We start from the raw sequence: 15,621 nt of genomic DNA on the forward strand, positions 1-15,621 counted from the left end.
GCACTGAATTCTTCAGAGCTAAAAGTTCTTTTCTCTTTGAATGAGCATATTGTAGATCAGGCCTATGTGTCTGGGAAGTTTCTCTAATACTGGATTGTTTACCTTCGTAAGTTAAGGAAATCAAATACCATTATTTTACTCTTGTGCTGTTTTCTCTTTGCCTGTTAATTTATATGCTCTTCAGTTCATACAGAAAGAGTGGTAGCAAAATGTTAATGACAATCTCTGCATTATTAAGGTGGAATAATGTTACTCATGAGGAATATGTGACAGCCAGGTGTGCCACTTTTTTGATACAAAGGGGCATAAAGTTGCGATAAGGTTTTGCATTAGAGTGAGCATAGGGGAAGCATATATTGCTTTTTGGTACCCAAAAGAGGTGGAAGTGAATGTTTTATATAATGTAATAGTAGATTACTTGAATGTGTTAATGAATTCTGAAGATTTCCCTTATCTTCTTCCTTCCATATGTTTATAGTTTTAGGTAAGTGGTGTTTGCTTTGTTAACTTAGTTTTGTTTGTGATATTATAGATGGATGGGATTTCCAAAAAGACTAAGGGCAATTTTTTGAAATTTGTAATTAGGATTTTGTGACTAAATCACCTGGGCTTCTTTGAAAAATCCACCATATATGGCAAGTATTTTGAAAAGAGGATACTCTTAAATCCATACTCAGATCCTTAAATAAATGGCCTGATTTTCAAAGGTATTAGGCAACCAGCAGCTCCTATTGATATTAATGAGAACTGCTGAGAGCTCAGCACTTTTGAAAAATCAGATAATTTCTTCAGACACCTAAATATGGATTTAGAAGTCTAACTTTAGGAATGAATTTTTTAAAATCTCGGCTATATATATATCTATATATAGACATATGTTACTGAACATGGGACTTGTAAAAGCATCACATAGAGCCAGGCAAGGCAGGTAGGTGTCATGGAAGTTTCCTCTGCAGAGTACTTTCTCAGTCTTTAACTGCAGTACCCCTCCTAGAGTTACTATTGGCCCTTTTCTGAGGAATCATCGTGAATTTTGTGATGGCTTTGTCAAAAGGAGAAACGTCCTCTCTGACCTAGTTTGGGGGTTTAAATATAATTTTTTTGTGTACTAAGATTATCCTTAATCTTGCTGGATGCATTGTGAAAAAGATTTGTAGTAAATGAACAAAATTCTGCAGTTTGGCAAATAGATACAGAAACATCATTCAGTTGTGCAAACTATTAAATTGTACACCAATAAATAAGCACACTGCAGACCACCCAGTTCAGTATCATTCAGATTATTTATTTTCTTAATGTGGACAACCTTTAACTTTGATGGTATAATTAATTTTTTTCTTTTAAATTTCTTAGAGCCCTTGGCTGAGAATTCTCACACTAATCTTGGTACTTGTGGGGAACAAAGGAAGGGAGATTTTCTAGAATGTGGTAAATGTGCTTTACAATTCTTGAACGAATATTTACACATTGACTTTACATTGAAGTCTGTAAGAAGTCTTTTCTATGAAGTAGTGGGAGGGTAGGGAAGGAGAAGAATTGAATGACCACAGATTTAGGCCCATTTGATTCATGTGAGATTTCCAATATAGTCCCACAGAGCTCGTGAGGCATACAAATTTGCCATAATTTCTCTGGAACAGTGCTATGTCCAGTAGTATTTCTGTATGAGATGAAACCTGGAACTGAGGAATGCATCTCTTCTGTTTCTTTAATTTCACTAAACTGCAAATAATTTAAATTATTAAATTCAAATATCAAGACATTTAGTTATTGTTCATATCGCTCATCTGTTAACCTTCTAATAATACATCACATTTTTTTAAATAAAAAAAAAACAAGAAAAAAACTTTAGAGGCTATATAATACACAGTCTCATTGGCTCCATTTCCGTGGGTAGGCTGTTACAATATGACCATATTTCCCAGAATTTCTTTGGAGCAATGGAGTAGAATTGTCCATTGGCAACTTTCACACTCAGCAATCCAGACACTTAAACAATATTTTAAAAATTGCCTTGTGATTTTTAACTTGTGTATGAGTGCATGTTAAAAAATAACACCGCTTTTTTGACTTTCAGGGTTTTCTTTTCTTTTGTGTGTGTTTGTGTGAAATATCACATGATTTGGGGGGGGGGGGAGTAAAGAACTCTTGATATATAAAATTCCTCACAAGTAGAAGAAACACTGACCTTGATTTCTCCTAGTTGTAATTAGTTTTTTCATTCATTTCATGTAGTTTTGCTGTATATTTTGAAGCTTTGAAGAAAGGGCTAAAGGTCAGACTAGAAATCATAGAATAGTTCTGTACCAACAGTTCCTTTAACAGGAAAGGTGTCCATGACACACAGTGAAGCAGAGCAGAAGTGTGTAAATAGTATATGCTGTGCATCATATGCATTTTTATACATGATGTAGGTGTGTATATACCGCATGTGTTTGTGTGCCAGTATGGTGGATACATGTTCCTTCTGTACAGCTGTGAGGAAGGCTTTACTGAAATTCTCCTGTTTGTAGCCTTTAGATTGGAGCTAAAGGCTTTTAGTTTTCTCCTATGGGAAAAACAAAACAAAACAAAAACCCTGCAAGCCAGGCCTATCTTCCATTCAACAGCTCTGCATCTTCCTGGCATCAAAATGTTTTTTAGGACAGCTGGATGAAGTATTATTTTTACATAGACTATGGTAGCTCTGCTATTTTAGGAAAATAAAATGAAAAAACAGAATGAGCCAGCAGTGATTGTGGTGAAAACATTTCCACAAAGTTACACCTCATCCTTTTTTTTTTTTTTTTTTTTGGAGGCTTTGCACCTTCCAAAACACGTATTTTTGAAAAAAAAAAAATGTATGTGGTGAGGAGAAGAGGGATGGGGGGCTGTGAACATTATTCAGTTTTCCCCCTTCCTCTCCTTGGGCTTCCAAGTTCTGCCCCACTGTTTCCACCACAAATGGAGGTGGTCAACCTCTTTTGTGTCACCTCAGGAAAATAGATTGAGGCCCATGGATTTTTAGCAGAGGCCGATATATTTGAGATTGTTCTGAATGATGACATCTGTCACCGCATCAAAGACAAACTGGATATTACTGGTGTCAGTGGCACAGGTGAAGTGTGAGTAAATCTCCTTGGTCTCCTTGTTGCGATTCAAGTCCTCAAATTGACGTTGGATGTAGACTGCTGCCTCCTCATAAGTGTTTTGGCCTTTGTACTCAGGAAAGCAGACTGTTAGTGGGATGCGCCGGATTTTTTCTGCCAATAGATCTTTCTTATTCAGAAAGAGAATGAGGGAAGTGTTGATAAACCAGTTGTTGTTGCAAATGGAGTCAAAGAGACGCAGACTCTCTGCCATTCGACTCTGCAATGAAGGAAACAACAATGTTACCAACAGTATTTAAACACAATTATACAAAATTCCTATAAATACATAATCACAGTTATTGGTGAGCAAATTCCCTTTTGTTTAGAATGTTCTTATCTGCTTTTCATGCCAGCTATCTTGCTGACTGTACATCTAATATAAGCATGAATTTTCAGGAACCTTAATTCACTTCTTTTGACATATTGCAGCTCACCATGGATTACAGCTTCATTTAGTTTGATTATTTGTTTTAATCATAGGTAACTGTAAGGCAAAGTTTGAGCCTGATGTTTTTAAGAATGGCTGCTGTAGTTCTTCAAATTTTTCCACAATCAGGCTAGCATTACAAACGTGTTTGTTTGGCTGCAATGACCAACACGCAAATAATTTTATAAAAATAGAAGAGTAAGTTTATACCCAGTATAGATTAATGGAATTCACATCTTTCTCATTTAGCAGCCAAAGAAATAATAGCTTACTGCTTAAAGATTAATTACATGAGTCTAAAGAAATTTGGAACCTGTTTCTAGACAAATTTGAATAATAAATGTTGAGATGGCTCAAAGAATGCCAGCCCTCCATTCCACCTAACCTTTTTTCCTCCTTTCCCCTGCTGCATTCTTTCCTTCCTCTTCCTATTAATGTATCTCTTCACTATTTTATTACAGTTATCCCCATCCTAGCATATTATATCAACGTAGTATTGTCTGGTCTTGAAGCTTTAACATGTTGTATATACAAATTAAGTATTTTAATTCATTTCTGAATTGATTCCTTTTGCTCTTATATTTCCTTTCCCCTTGTATAATAGTGACTTTGGATGTCTGTGTGTGCGTGCACATGTGTATGTATATAAAATATATTTTCCTCCAGAGAGCCAAACTCTAGTCACAGACAGAAGGGGCAAGTAAAAATGAAGACACAATTTGATTAACTAGTTAACTGATTAAAAGGAGTAAATGTATGTTTGTGTGGGGGCTTTTTAACCGGCTCCTTGTACATACCGGGAGCCTGTGTGCAACCATGAAGTTTAATCAATGAGCCCAGGCTGATGGGTTGACTGTATATACAGTTTCACTTTTACATCCCTAATCATAACTGGCTCTTATTGCCTTTAAAAAGCTCTTCCTGTCATGTTTATCATCATAAAGCTCAATCTCCTTGGCCTTTTCTCACCACGACTTATTTTTGATGTCATGGATTTTCCTTTGGGCTTCAGCCTTAAGTTACTTGTTTTGCTGTTTCTTCTGTTGGTGTAAGATGCAGTTTTGCCATGTGCATTGAACTTTTCTTTTCTGGTTGAGCAGTTCCCCTGAATCTCAGCATCATTTCCATCAAATCAGTCTTGGTGATGTCATACAATATAGACAATGGACTCAGCACATGCCAAGAGAATGGCAGTCTTTAAACTCTTCCTGCAATTTTCATGGTCATCATCAGCTGTAGGGATAGCAGTGAACCTCTCTTGATGACTTTTCTGAAATTTCTCCTGACTCACTATATCTTCAAGGGACTTGATGCTGAATTTCTTCATTTTTCCACATTATCATTGCTGTGAAAAATAACGGTTGTCTACAATGGGGCCATCATAGACAATCTAAATTAAGTAAAAATATTTCTTTTAAGTAGATTGGTTAAACTGTACTAAACTTCTGTTTGAAAAACCATCATTCAGAATTAAGGTGGCCTTAATTTGATTTAGCTTCATTTACTTTGGAATACATGGATTTAATTAATCCACATGGGGCTGTGCCCCTGAAGATAATGGCAGTTGGAGCTTTCTGTGGTGCCAATAACTATTGGAAGGCTAACTGCCACAAAGGACCTTCTCCTTTTCAAAGTACAATTTTTTGGGCAGAGAAGGAAATTGTTGCAGCTGCTGTTGACGCTTCAACTAAATATTGTCCAAAAAGGAGACAAATAAATCTCTTGATTATGTATATTTAGACTAAAGGATATTCCTATCTAACACATTGTAGATTAGGTACTAATTCCCATAAAAAGTTCTATTTGGACTCCAGGATCAAAACTTTAGTCAGCTCTTTTGCTCTTAAACTTTCAGTGTTTTTAATTAAAAATTAAAAGCCTTCAGTGTCCAGTCAGCATGTGTGTACCACTGCCACACTTTATGGAGACACACCATTAACTTTCACATAGTGAGATTCTCAATGAAAAAATGTTGTCTAAAACGGTTTGCTGTGATTTCAAAATCACAAGATCAGACAAGAATTTATAAAATATTTGAATTGTACATTTTGGTTCTTTTTATATATGTTGATGAATATTAAGTCAAACTTCACAAGATCTCAATTTGTTTTAATCTAGATAAGAGAAAGTGCTTTATGTTGAGCCTTGAAAACATTGCAAGCCCTAGTCTATGGTAGGGCATTATTTCAAAATAACCCCCATCAGGTTGAATTTATAAGCAGAGTGTTCACACTATCGTCCTTATTATTTCAAAATAACAGGCCACTTATTTCAAAATCTGTACTCCTGCTTTTCTGAGGGATAATGCTAATTTTGAAATAGTCCTGTATTTTGTTTCAGCTACACCAGACTAACATGGCTACATTTCTATCATTATTTCAAAGTAGTGTTAGTCTGGATGCTCTGGTGTTGCTATTTTGAAATAACTATTTGCCAGAGTAATTCAAACTAATTACTCCCCAGTGTTTTCTGGGGCTCTAAGTCGTCGTAGCGCGTCCAGATTAACAAAACCTGCCTCATACTAATTTCAAGGCTTCCTCATAGTGAGGACACACCATTTTGATTTTGTAAAATCTGGAATTAAAGTCAAATTTAGTTATTTTGAAATAATTTCCTAATGTAGACATGCCCCAAGAATCCTAAGTATATTTAGTATCTTATTAGACTTATAACTGCCATGAAATGATCCAGAAAGTGTGGACAATGCCACAATAATGCACTATTTCTGAAAAACTGGAAAGGTGTTATTAACCTTTAGAACAGTTCACTGTGTACGTACGCATGACCTGCATAAAGTAAACTGAAGTCAATAACTCCCAGTAAGAATTCTATTTATTTATGCAGCTATGTTTTTCTACTCAAATCTTATGTCCAATTTATGACTAAACCTTTTGTCAGGATGTGGTTAAGAAACTGTTTGTCTGCAAAGAAGGAAAGAAGATACCATACTTATACTATACTATGATATGCAGTGGCAAAAAGATATATATGGAAAACCTTGAAACCAATGAAAATAAATAGATCGGTAAAAAACACTGTATTAAAAGAATGCTACATTTGCAAAGCGAAGTACTAAAAAATTACAAAATGCCCAAGTAAAGGTTGCATCTGGATTCTAATTATTTCTATATTACAGTTGAAATGCCTTGAAAATGAGAGAGTTCTGTTCCCATTAACCCATAAAACTACTTTTGAGATCACAGAATATGCTTTGAATGTTTACAATTTCAGGCTTGCCTCAGTTGTAGTGCTTTTATTGAGATGTGAGTTGGTTGTAGCTGATGAGGAATGTTTTATACAGGAGATTGCAGCTGGAAATTAAATGATAAAGAGATAAAAAATACACAGGAAGAAAGATTGAAAAATAGTCTCTTATGACTCCCCCCCCCCCTTTTAATCTAAGAAAAATGGTTATGGAAAGTAAAAGAAATGAAAAACAAGTGGCAACAAAACAGACACAAAAAAGAAGCCAGAACCCCGCCCCCCCCGAAATAAAGAGCATTGATGAAGGATGAAGAAACTGAAAAGAAGGGGGTGAGGAAGGAGTGACAAATGTAAAAAAAAAAAAAAAAAAAAATCAGAAAAGGACATGGGGAAAATGTTAGAAACATTATAGTTTAACATTTTATAATACAGTCAAATAGAACCAATTAGGTTTAGAGGCATACTGTATTTCCATGTGGTTTCAAGATAAAAAGAAAATATTCTATGAGCCATTTGAAAGCAGAATTTATTTTTTATCTTCTTATGTTTTTGAAATGAAGAAAAAAGCCATCAGCAACACTAAAATATCATACATTTTTATATAATCTTTCTCCATCATGTGCTGGAGTCATTTGGGTATTTACACACAAACATTCCCGCTTGACTTATTGAACAGGATCAAAGAACACCTAAATACATACTTATGCAAGTGCCTGTTGTCAAGATCTAGTGTGGGTGTGTAAATACAAGCTGCTAATTTGATGCAATCTTGCATACAAGGTGGGCTACTTTATTTCTTGAACATTTACAACATGGATAGAGAGAATTAAAACAGGCTTTAAACCCTTAATGATATTCATAATACAAATATATCATATGTGGAGCTGGCATAAAATGCTCCCTGTCTGACACTAACCTACATTGAACACAAAAGATTACATGCTTAAACATCTTCAGAGGGGTAGCCTAGTTAGTCTGTAAAAACAACAAATAGTCTAGTAGCATTTTAAAGACTATGGGTATGTCCGCGCTACAGCATTATTTCAAAATATCTAATTTTGAAATAGTCATTTCGAAATACCTCGTCTACACACAAAATGCATTTCAAAATAGTGTTTTGCTATTTCGAAATAGTGCATCCACACTGATCGGACTCTGAATCACATTTAATGCCGGCGGCAACTGGTTCCGGCAGGGCATCAGGTCAGGAGTTAGCCTCAGGCAGCAGTTACACAAGATATCTGAGGCCTGTGCTTAAAACCCCCCCATGACACCTGGTTCTCAGGTTTCCCTGCTTGCTCGCTGTCACATTATTGGATTGTGAGGGGAGCAGCCAGGTCACTGCTGCACCCATGGTGGGGTGTTTGCCCCAAAAGTGGTAAAAAGGGGGCCATGTGAGGGGTCAAACAAAAGCTTACTTTCTTCTGATTCTGTATTTGCTCTTCATATATCTGTATATTGTCTGTGTGTGTAGTTAGAATCTATAATCTGTATGGAGACTGGAAGTCTCTTTGAATGTGGTTGAGCATTGGGCAGAGCCCGGCCTAATTAGCGAGGCCCTGTGGGACAATAGCACTCAATGGGCCAAGGACCCACCTCGGGAATGGTGACCGACACCTAAGGGCTACTAGCAGGGAACACAGTGATAGGCCGTTGGCCAAGTGACCTGCCGCAGCCAAGAAGAGACCAGGAAGGATGTATAAAGATGCCATGTGGCTGACTCCATCTTGGTACTCAGCTCAGCACTTCATCCCAGAGGCAGCAGTGCAGGGATCGAAGGGCTTGAAAGAACTGTGGACCCATCCTGATCTAGGATGCGCAACAAGGACTTTTAAGCCAGCAGCTGTAACATCTCTGCTAGAGCCTGCATCGAGAACTGGGAGATTCGATGCATGTAATGTATGATGCAGTAACAATCTCTTTGGTGTGCCCCACTGGGGGCTTGTGCCTCATTCCTCCCTCACGTCCTTCCACTTATCCCTCCTTTACCCCCCTTCCTGATGTACAATAAAGATACATGTGTTGAAGAAAACAAACTCTCTTTATTGAATAAAACTGGAGGGAGGAGGGAATGAAGGCGGGAGAGGGGAGGCGAGAGGGTGGGAGAGGAGAGGGGTAAACCTGGGAGGAGGGAGCTAGAAAGGGGAGGCAAGAGGAGGAAGGGGGAGAAAAAGCTCAGGGTTGGGGATCTTGCCAGCCCACCTGTCTCCCAGCACTGCAGGTGCGGGGGCCTCGGTGTCCCCGGGGGGGGAGGGGGAGGGAAGTGGGAAGAGGAGCGGTAGCTGGGGAGGCAGCAGGATCTAGAGTGGCAGGAGGCACCAATCTGTGCACCAGGGTCTGCAGGTGCTCACAGATTGCATGGCCCTGGGCAAGCAGCTCCCGGCAGCTCTCCCGCTGGAGCTGCAAGTCTTCATGCACCCAGTAGTCCAGAGTGCAGTGCAGGCCTCAAAGTATCCCCAGGTGCTGCCGCTGGTACTCCTCCTGGTTATGAGTCAGTCTGCTGAGTGCCCAGGTGTGGCAGGATGTCCGGGGTGGGTTGGTGCTCCCTGCACTCGCAGCTGCTGCAGCTGTGGAGAAACAAGAGAAGTGGTCAGTTCTCCCAGGGGGGACAGTGGGTGAAGCCCAGCCCCGCTCTGCAAGGTGAGGACAGCAGGTCTCCGCACCATCGGAGCCTATGTGCTTGCACACAGGCCATGTTCAGCATGTCCTGCTATCCTTGGGAGTGGGAGCTGGCCCAGGACTGCACCCATGCCCCTGTGCTGTATATAGTGTGGAAGTGGGAGGGAGAGATGTGCCCTGTCTCTGTGTAGAGGGGGCTTCTGGAGGGAGGGCATTGTGCAGTGTCCCACCCTGGGGTCAGGAGCATGTCATGTGCCTTCATACATACACGCGAGTGGGTAACAGACCAAGGCCCCTGTGTGGCAGCCAGCTGGGGCCACGTACCCAGGGGTGGCACAGCACATGCACAGGTTGCTGCGTGATCCGTGGTCAGCAAGGGCCACACACATGGTCCCTGGTCTCCCTCTTCCTCTCCCCCTCCCCCTTCCCCCCACATAAGGGGACAGTGATGGCACTCACATGTCGTTACCTCCCCGGCCTCGGAAGACACCGGCAACAGGCCTGCTGGGACATCTCAGGGATCCTGGGTGCGCAGCATGCTCCCTCCTGTGGCTCCTGGCCCTCTTTTTTCTCCTCTTCTGTTTTCTGGTCAGGGCCTTCTTTCCCAAGGTCGATGACCACATGAGGGGCACAGACTATCCTGCTCCGCAGGATGCGGTCCAGGGCATCAAAATAGGGGCAGAGGACTGGGTTTGCCCCTGGTTGGGTCTGGGTCTGCCCTCTGTGGCGTTGGCATAGGCCTGTTGCAGCTCCTTTATTTTCATGCGAACCTGCTCCTGGGTTTGCATGTAGCCTTTGGTGGGAGGCTGTCAGCAATCTGCCTCTACACGGTTGCATTCCTCCGTTTAGTGCAGAGATCGTGGATATTGGAGGCATTCCCCCAAACCTGAATTAGGTCCATGATCTCCACACTGGACCAGGAAGACGCCTGCCTTTTCCGGCTCCTGGCAGGCTCCTGGGAGCTGGCAGACTGGTCCTGGGGAGCAGTGGAGGGCTGACTGGCACTGGCTGCTTGGCTCATGCTGGGGCCACTGGGTCAGGTGCAGCGACTGCTGGCTCTGGGCTGGCAGGTGTGGAGCTGGCACAGGCACTGTGGGCAGAGTCTGCCCCTTTAAGGGTTCTGGGGAGCTAAGGAGAGGGAGGAGGAATTTTCCTGGTTGGGGCCAGAGTGGCCAGCGGGGCCCCATATTTCGAATAAGCATTTACACAGCACTTATTTTGAAATAGCAATTTCAAAAATGGTGCTATTCCTCGTAGAATGAGGTTTAACAATTTCGAAATAAGCCCTTCACTATTTTCAGGGCTTGACAAATAATGCAATCTACACGCCTGTGACGAGTAGATTGCAACCTGGAAGAGCCGGGTTCGGGCGATCTGCGCATGCGCAGAACAATCTGCGCATGCGCAGAGTGCTGGACAGCATGGCTGGCAAGCGGGGCTCACTGCGGTTCAGTGAGCACTGGCTATTTTGATTTAATTTTGAAATATCGGTTTGGCTGTGTAGAAGCTGGTAAAGTTATTTTGAAATAACAGCTGTATAGACATACCCTCCCAAAACATGTAGATGGTAACATGAGCTTTTGTGGGCACAACCCACTTTTTCATATTACTATCCTAATCCTCAAATCAAATGGATTTTTTCCATCTTTATGCTCTCCTAACCAGTTGGAGCCCTTGGAGCAATTTAGGATCATAAAAAACTCCGTCCTAAATGTTACTATTTTTAATATAATATTTTCAGTAATATTGATGTTATGGGACCACTGTTTTAGAAAAAAATTCCTAGTCTGATTGGTGGCTATGCTGTGTTACATCCATGCACATCCTTTAGCCTATAGGGCTCCTAAACCAATAAATAAGTCTCATATATGTTTCTGAACCACGGCAAAAGTAGTTATCAAACTGTGCTGGTGCACTTTCAACATATTTTGGCAAAGTAACATGGATATTTCTGAGAATTAGTTAATCTCTTAGATTGGGGTGACCAGCCTAAACCTGAGAAGGAGCCAGAATTTACCAATGCACATTGCCAAAGAGCCACAGTTCTATGTCACCAGCCCTGCTCATCTCCCCACCCACCTGCTCATATCCCGCCCACTGGTAGCCCCACCGGTCAGTGCCTCTTTCTTCTCCTCTTCCTGCCCACTGGGATCAGCTCTCTCAGTGGCAGACACTGGAGGGGGAAGCATGGGTGCGACAGGCTCACTGGAGAGGGTAGGAAGTGGCAGGATCTTAGGGGGAAAGGGTCTAGGGCAGGGCTGGGAGTGGAACAGTGAGCACCCTCTGGCCCAGTGGAAAGTTGGCACCTGTAGCTCTAGCCCTGGATTTGGTACCTAAGCAAGGAGCCTCGTATTAACTTCTGAGGAGTCACATGTGGCCCTGTCTTTGTTGTAGCAGGTACTTGGTGAAATAAGGGTATGTCTACACGACAAAGTTAATTCGAACTAACAGCCGTTAGTTCGAATTAACTTTAATAGGGGCTACACATACAAACCGCTAGTTCGAATATAAATCGAACTAGCGGAGCACTTAATTTGAACTAGATAAATCTCGTTCTACGAGGAGTAACGCCTAGTTAGAATTATGTAGTTAGAATTAAGGGCTGTGTAGCCACTTAATTCGAACTAGTTGGAGGCTAGCCCTTCCCAGGTTGCCTTGGTGGCCACTCTGGGCCAAACCAGGGAAACTTTTCTGCCCCCTCCCGGCCCCGGAGCCCTTAAAGGGGCACGGTCTGGCTACGGTGCTTGTACCAGTTGTAAGCCTGCCAGCACCCAGCCAGCAGACCCTGCACCTGGCACAGCATGAGTCAGCCACCCGCTGCCACCCAGCCCTCCACCTCTTCCCAGGACCAGGCTGGCAGCTCCCAGGAGCCTGCCCAGGGCCACAAGAGGCGGGCGCCCGCCTGGTCTAGTGCGGAGATCGTGGACCTCATCGAGGTTTGGGGGGAGGCCTCCAACGTGCACGACCTCAGCACTAGGCACAGGAATGCGGCCATCTAGGGCAGGATAGCTGCCAGCCTGGCCACCAAAGGCCACATGCGAACCCAGGAGCAGGTCTGCATGAAAATCAAGTTGGTCCAGTGAGACCCCCGATCCTGAGCCCTGAGCTTAGAACATAAGAACATAAGAATGGCCGTACTGGGTCAGACCAAAGGTCCATCTAGCCCAGTAGCCTGTCTGCTGACAGTGGCCAGCACCAGGTACCTCGGAGGGGATGGACCGAAGACAATGACCAAGCGATTTGTCTCGTGCCATCCATCTCCAGCCTTCCACAAATAGACGCCAGGGACACCATTCCTACCCCCTGGCTAATAGCACTCTGTGGACCCAACCTCCATGAATTTATCTAACTTCTCTTTAAACTCTGTTATAGTTCTAGTCTTCACAGCCTCCTGTGGCATGGAGTTCCACAGGTTGACTATGTGCTGTGTGAAGAAGAACTTTAGCTTATTAGTTTTAAACCTGCTGCCCATTCATTTCATTTGGTGTCCTCTAGTCCTTCTATTATGGAACTAATGAAGAACTTTTCTTTATTCACCCTCTCTATACCACTCATGATTTTATAGACCTCTATCATATCCTCCCTCCGTCTCCTCTTTTCGAAGCTGTTCTGGCCAGTCTTAAGTTTGGTTAAGGGTCCACTCAATGTGGACATGCTAGTTTGAATTAGCAAAACGCTAATTCGAACTAGTTTTTAGGTCTAGATGCACTAGTTCGAATTAGCTTAGTTCGAATTAACTAATTCGAATTAAGTTAGTTCGAATTAGTGCTGTAGTGTAGATGTACCCTAAACAAAACTAAGTAGGTGGAAGGTTAAGCACCACCTTGGTTCTCATGAGGGAAACAAGGCAAAATTCATAGAAAAGAATTAAGATACATAATATTTTAATCCCATCTGCTTGTCCACTCTGTCCAGAGGAATTAGATTAAAAACAAATCTGTAAACACACCAGTGAAATGCAGAGTTAAATATAAAAGCTCTCTTGGGTTCTAAGATAACCAAGAATCAATAAAATCAAGGTCTTGACACAACATCCTTCTGTGTTAGCACATTTGGAAAGAGGACTTACTTAATGAGGGTAGTTTGTCCGGAAAGGATTCAAAATGCCATTTGTAGTTTTCCTATACCAACCAGGGATAAAATGTAGTGGAAATAATGCACATATGCATAAAAATCCTTAGTAGGCTCTCTCTCATAAGAGTCTAGACATTAATCAGTGTCATTTTCTGCCTAAAAGTCATTTCCCACGCCAGCAAATATCATCTGTCCTGATCCATGAATTCTTCCACAAAAACAAAAGGTAAAGCCTTACTAAACAAATCACCATAACATATTTTTTGGAGGTGAATTTGGCTAGTACAATTTGGTACACTTTCTTTTGTAAGGTTTTATTTCAACCTAAAACAAATCAGTCTCCTACAAGAAAATTATTTGCATAAGCAGATTGCTAAAGTATGTCAAGAATCAGAGCCATGTAGCCTTGCTAGAGAATCACTTCTATAGAGAAAAACCACATGTATCCTGAATGGAAAGTCTAGATTTTATAATTCTTTACACTTACTTAAATATTACTTTCTATTTATGATTATTAAAATACTTTTAAAGTGTTAATTGGTAAGCCTCAATACAATGTAAGTGAAATTGTTAAGTATTAACCCTAATTTACAGATGTGTGAAATGAAGTTCAGAGGTGAAATGATTTGCCCAAAGTCAAACAATTCTGTGGCAGAGCCAGAAGCATAAACTCAGCGCTGTCATGATAGCTTGATTAGATTGTCTTCGAGAAATAAAATATTGTTACTTTGGAGTTTAACTTTTAATTTGGCCTTGAACGTTCTCTCTGAAGTTGAATATTATGAACCCAATTCACCACTGAATATTATGTAAGTGCACCTCAGTTGATTTCGTGGAGTTCTACTACTAGAGCAACACAATGGCAAATTTAAAACTCTTCTTTAATGGTTATTATTGGATTTCTGATCTTCATTTTTCTTTGGAACTGATAACCCGAGTCCATAAATCTCTGCTTGGTATAGTAAATTAAACTTTAAAAAATTGTTACCAAGATTGTATATAATTTGAGATTTCAACTCCAGGAAAACCTTATAGATTGATAATTTGCATTGCTCTCATGATGTCATTGTTTTTAACTAAGAAGGTATTTTCTTTATGTATGAGTTCTGCTATTTACTTTTGACTTTGTGTTAAACTTGCCTATCCTGTGCCAAATCATGAATTGTATTTTTTATAACACTTACCCACAAAACAACCCTTAAATATCCTGAAATAATCACATTGCTCAAACAAGTGTGGTACACCTTAAAAGAAAACCTTGAGACATGTCTCCTGTGATCTAGTGAATAGGTCTGAGATTAAGTTTCAAATGTGTATACCAATATTATGTAAGATAATCACATAACGTGAAATTCATTCCTCTTAGCACAATACCCATGACATTGGAGTTTATGAAAACTGTTCTGCAAAGGCTGGTAAAATTGTATTCTCACCTCTCAATCCGGGAAAAACGTTGCAGAGTTGCAATTAATTCTCCAATTTATTGTTAAAATACTGACCACACCCTTTGTATTTTATACCACTGTAATCATTTATTTGACTATCCAGGAGTTTTCTCCACTAATTCACTTTCAATAGTCCTTTATACATTTGCCCAGTTTGAGCTGACACAGAGACTCCCTAGTCATTACTCATGGGCTGCAGATGATCTTTGTTTTCCTGTATCCCTCGCATGCCAACACACCAGAGACTTAAGTGATCCAGAAGACCTTATGTAACCCCCTATTACAGTGATTGAATTGAACCATAAAAAAAAGAAAGTAAATGAAACAAGTATGAAGTTTAAAACTAGTTAAAGTTATAGTCTGTACATGAGCTGCAGTGTATAGAGAAGCAGATAAAGGCTGTACTTAAGGTTTCATTAATGTATCTGTCTGATCCTGAATATTTCTAATTCACTTTTCAGGTCACTATTTTTTTACAACTCAATAGAGTTCGTGGCATTTTCACATTTCCTTCACACAGGATGAGTTTGGAATATTGGCATGTTAAATTAAGAAAAGCAATCATGTCCCATTATGAGTACATTTTTTATTTTTTCAACCCAATATTTTCTACTCAAGAAGATTGCACATGCTTTGATATAATTTCTCTAATTCATATATCAGATTTAATTAAAATTAGGCAAAATGATATGCATAGGGCATGAAAAAACAGAAGGGTGCA

At 40.7% G+C, this 15,621-nt stretch overlaps 2 protein-coding genes across 4 annotated transcripts in view; one reads left to right on the forward strand and one right to left on the reverse strand.

Annotated features, from left to right (window-relative positions):
- RSPH14 (radial spoke head 14 homolog) overlaps positions 1–15,621 on the forward strand; it is a 213,261-nt gene that overhangs the window by 31,366 nt on the left and 166,274 nt on the right. The gene's annotated exons all lie outside the window — the stretch shown is intronic.
- The window catches only part of GNAZ (G protein subunit alpha z), a 169,644-nt gene continuing 156,844 nt past the window's right edge, over positions 2,822–15,621 (reverse strand). For both annotated transcript variants that reach the window (XM_089775255.1, XM_075898003.2), the window contains one exon: positions 2,822–3,348. In XM_089775255.1, the coding sequence (XP_089631381.1) occupies positions 3,004–3,348 (345 nt within the window). In that variant the 3' untranslated portion in view covers positions 2,822–3,003. The remainder of the gene's footprint in view (positions 3,349–15,621) is intronic.

Source organism: Pelodiscus sinensis, chromosome Z (assembly GCF_052426305.1).
Source record: "Pelodiscus sinensis isolate ZL-2025 chromosome Z, ASM5242630v1, whole genome shotgun sequence".
Taxonomy (NCBI): domain Eukaryota; kingdom Metazoa; phylum Chordata; order Testudines; family Trionychidae; genus Pelodiscus; species Pelodiscus sinensis.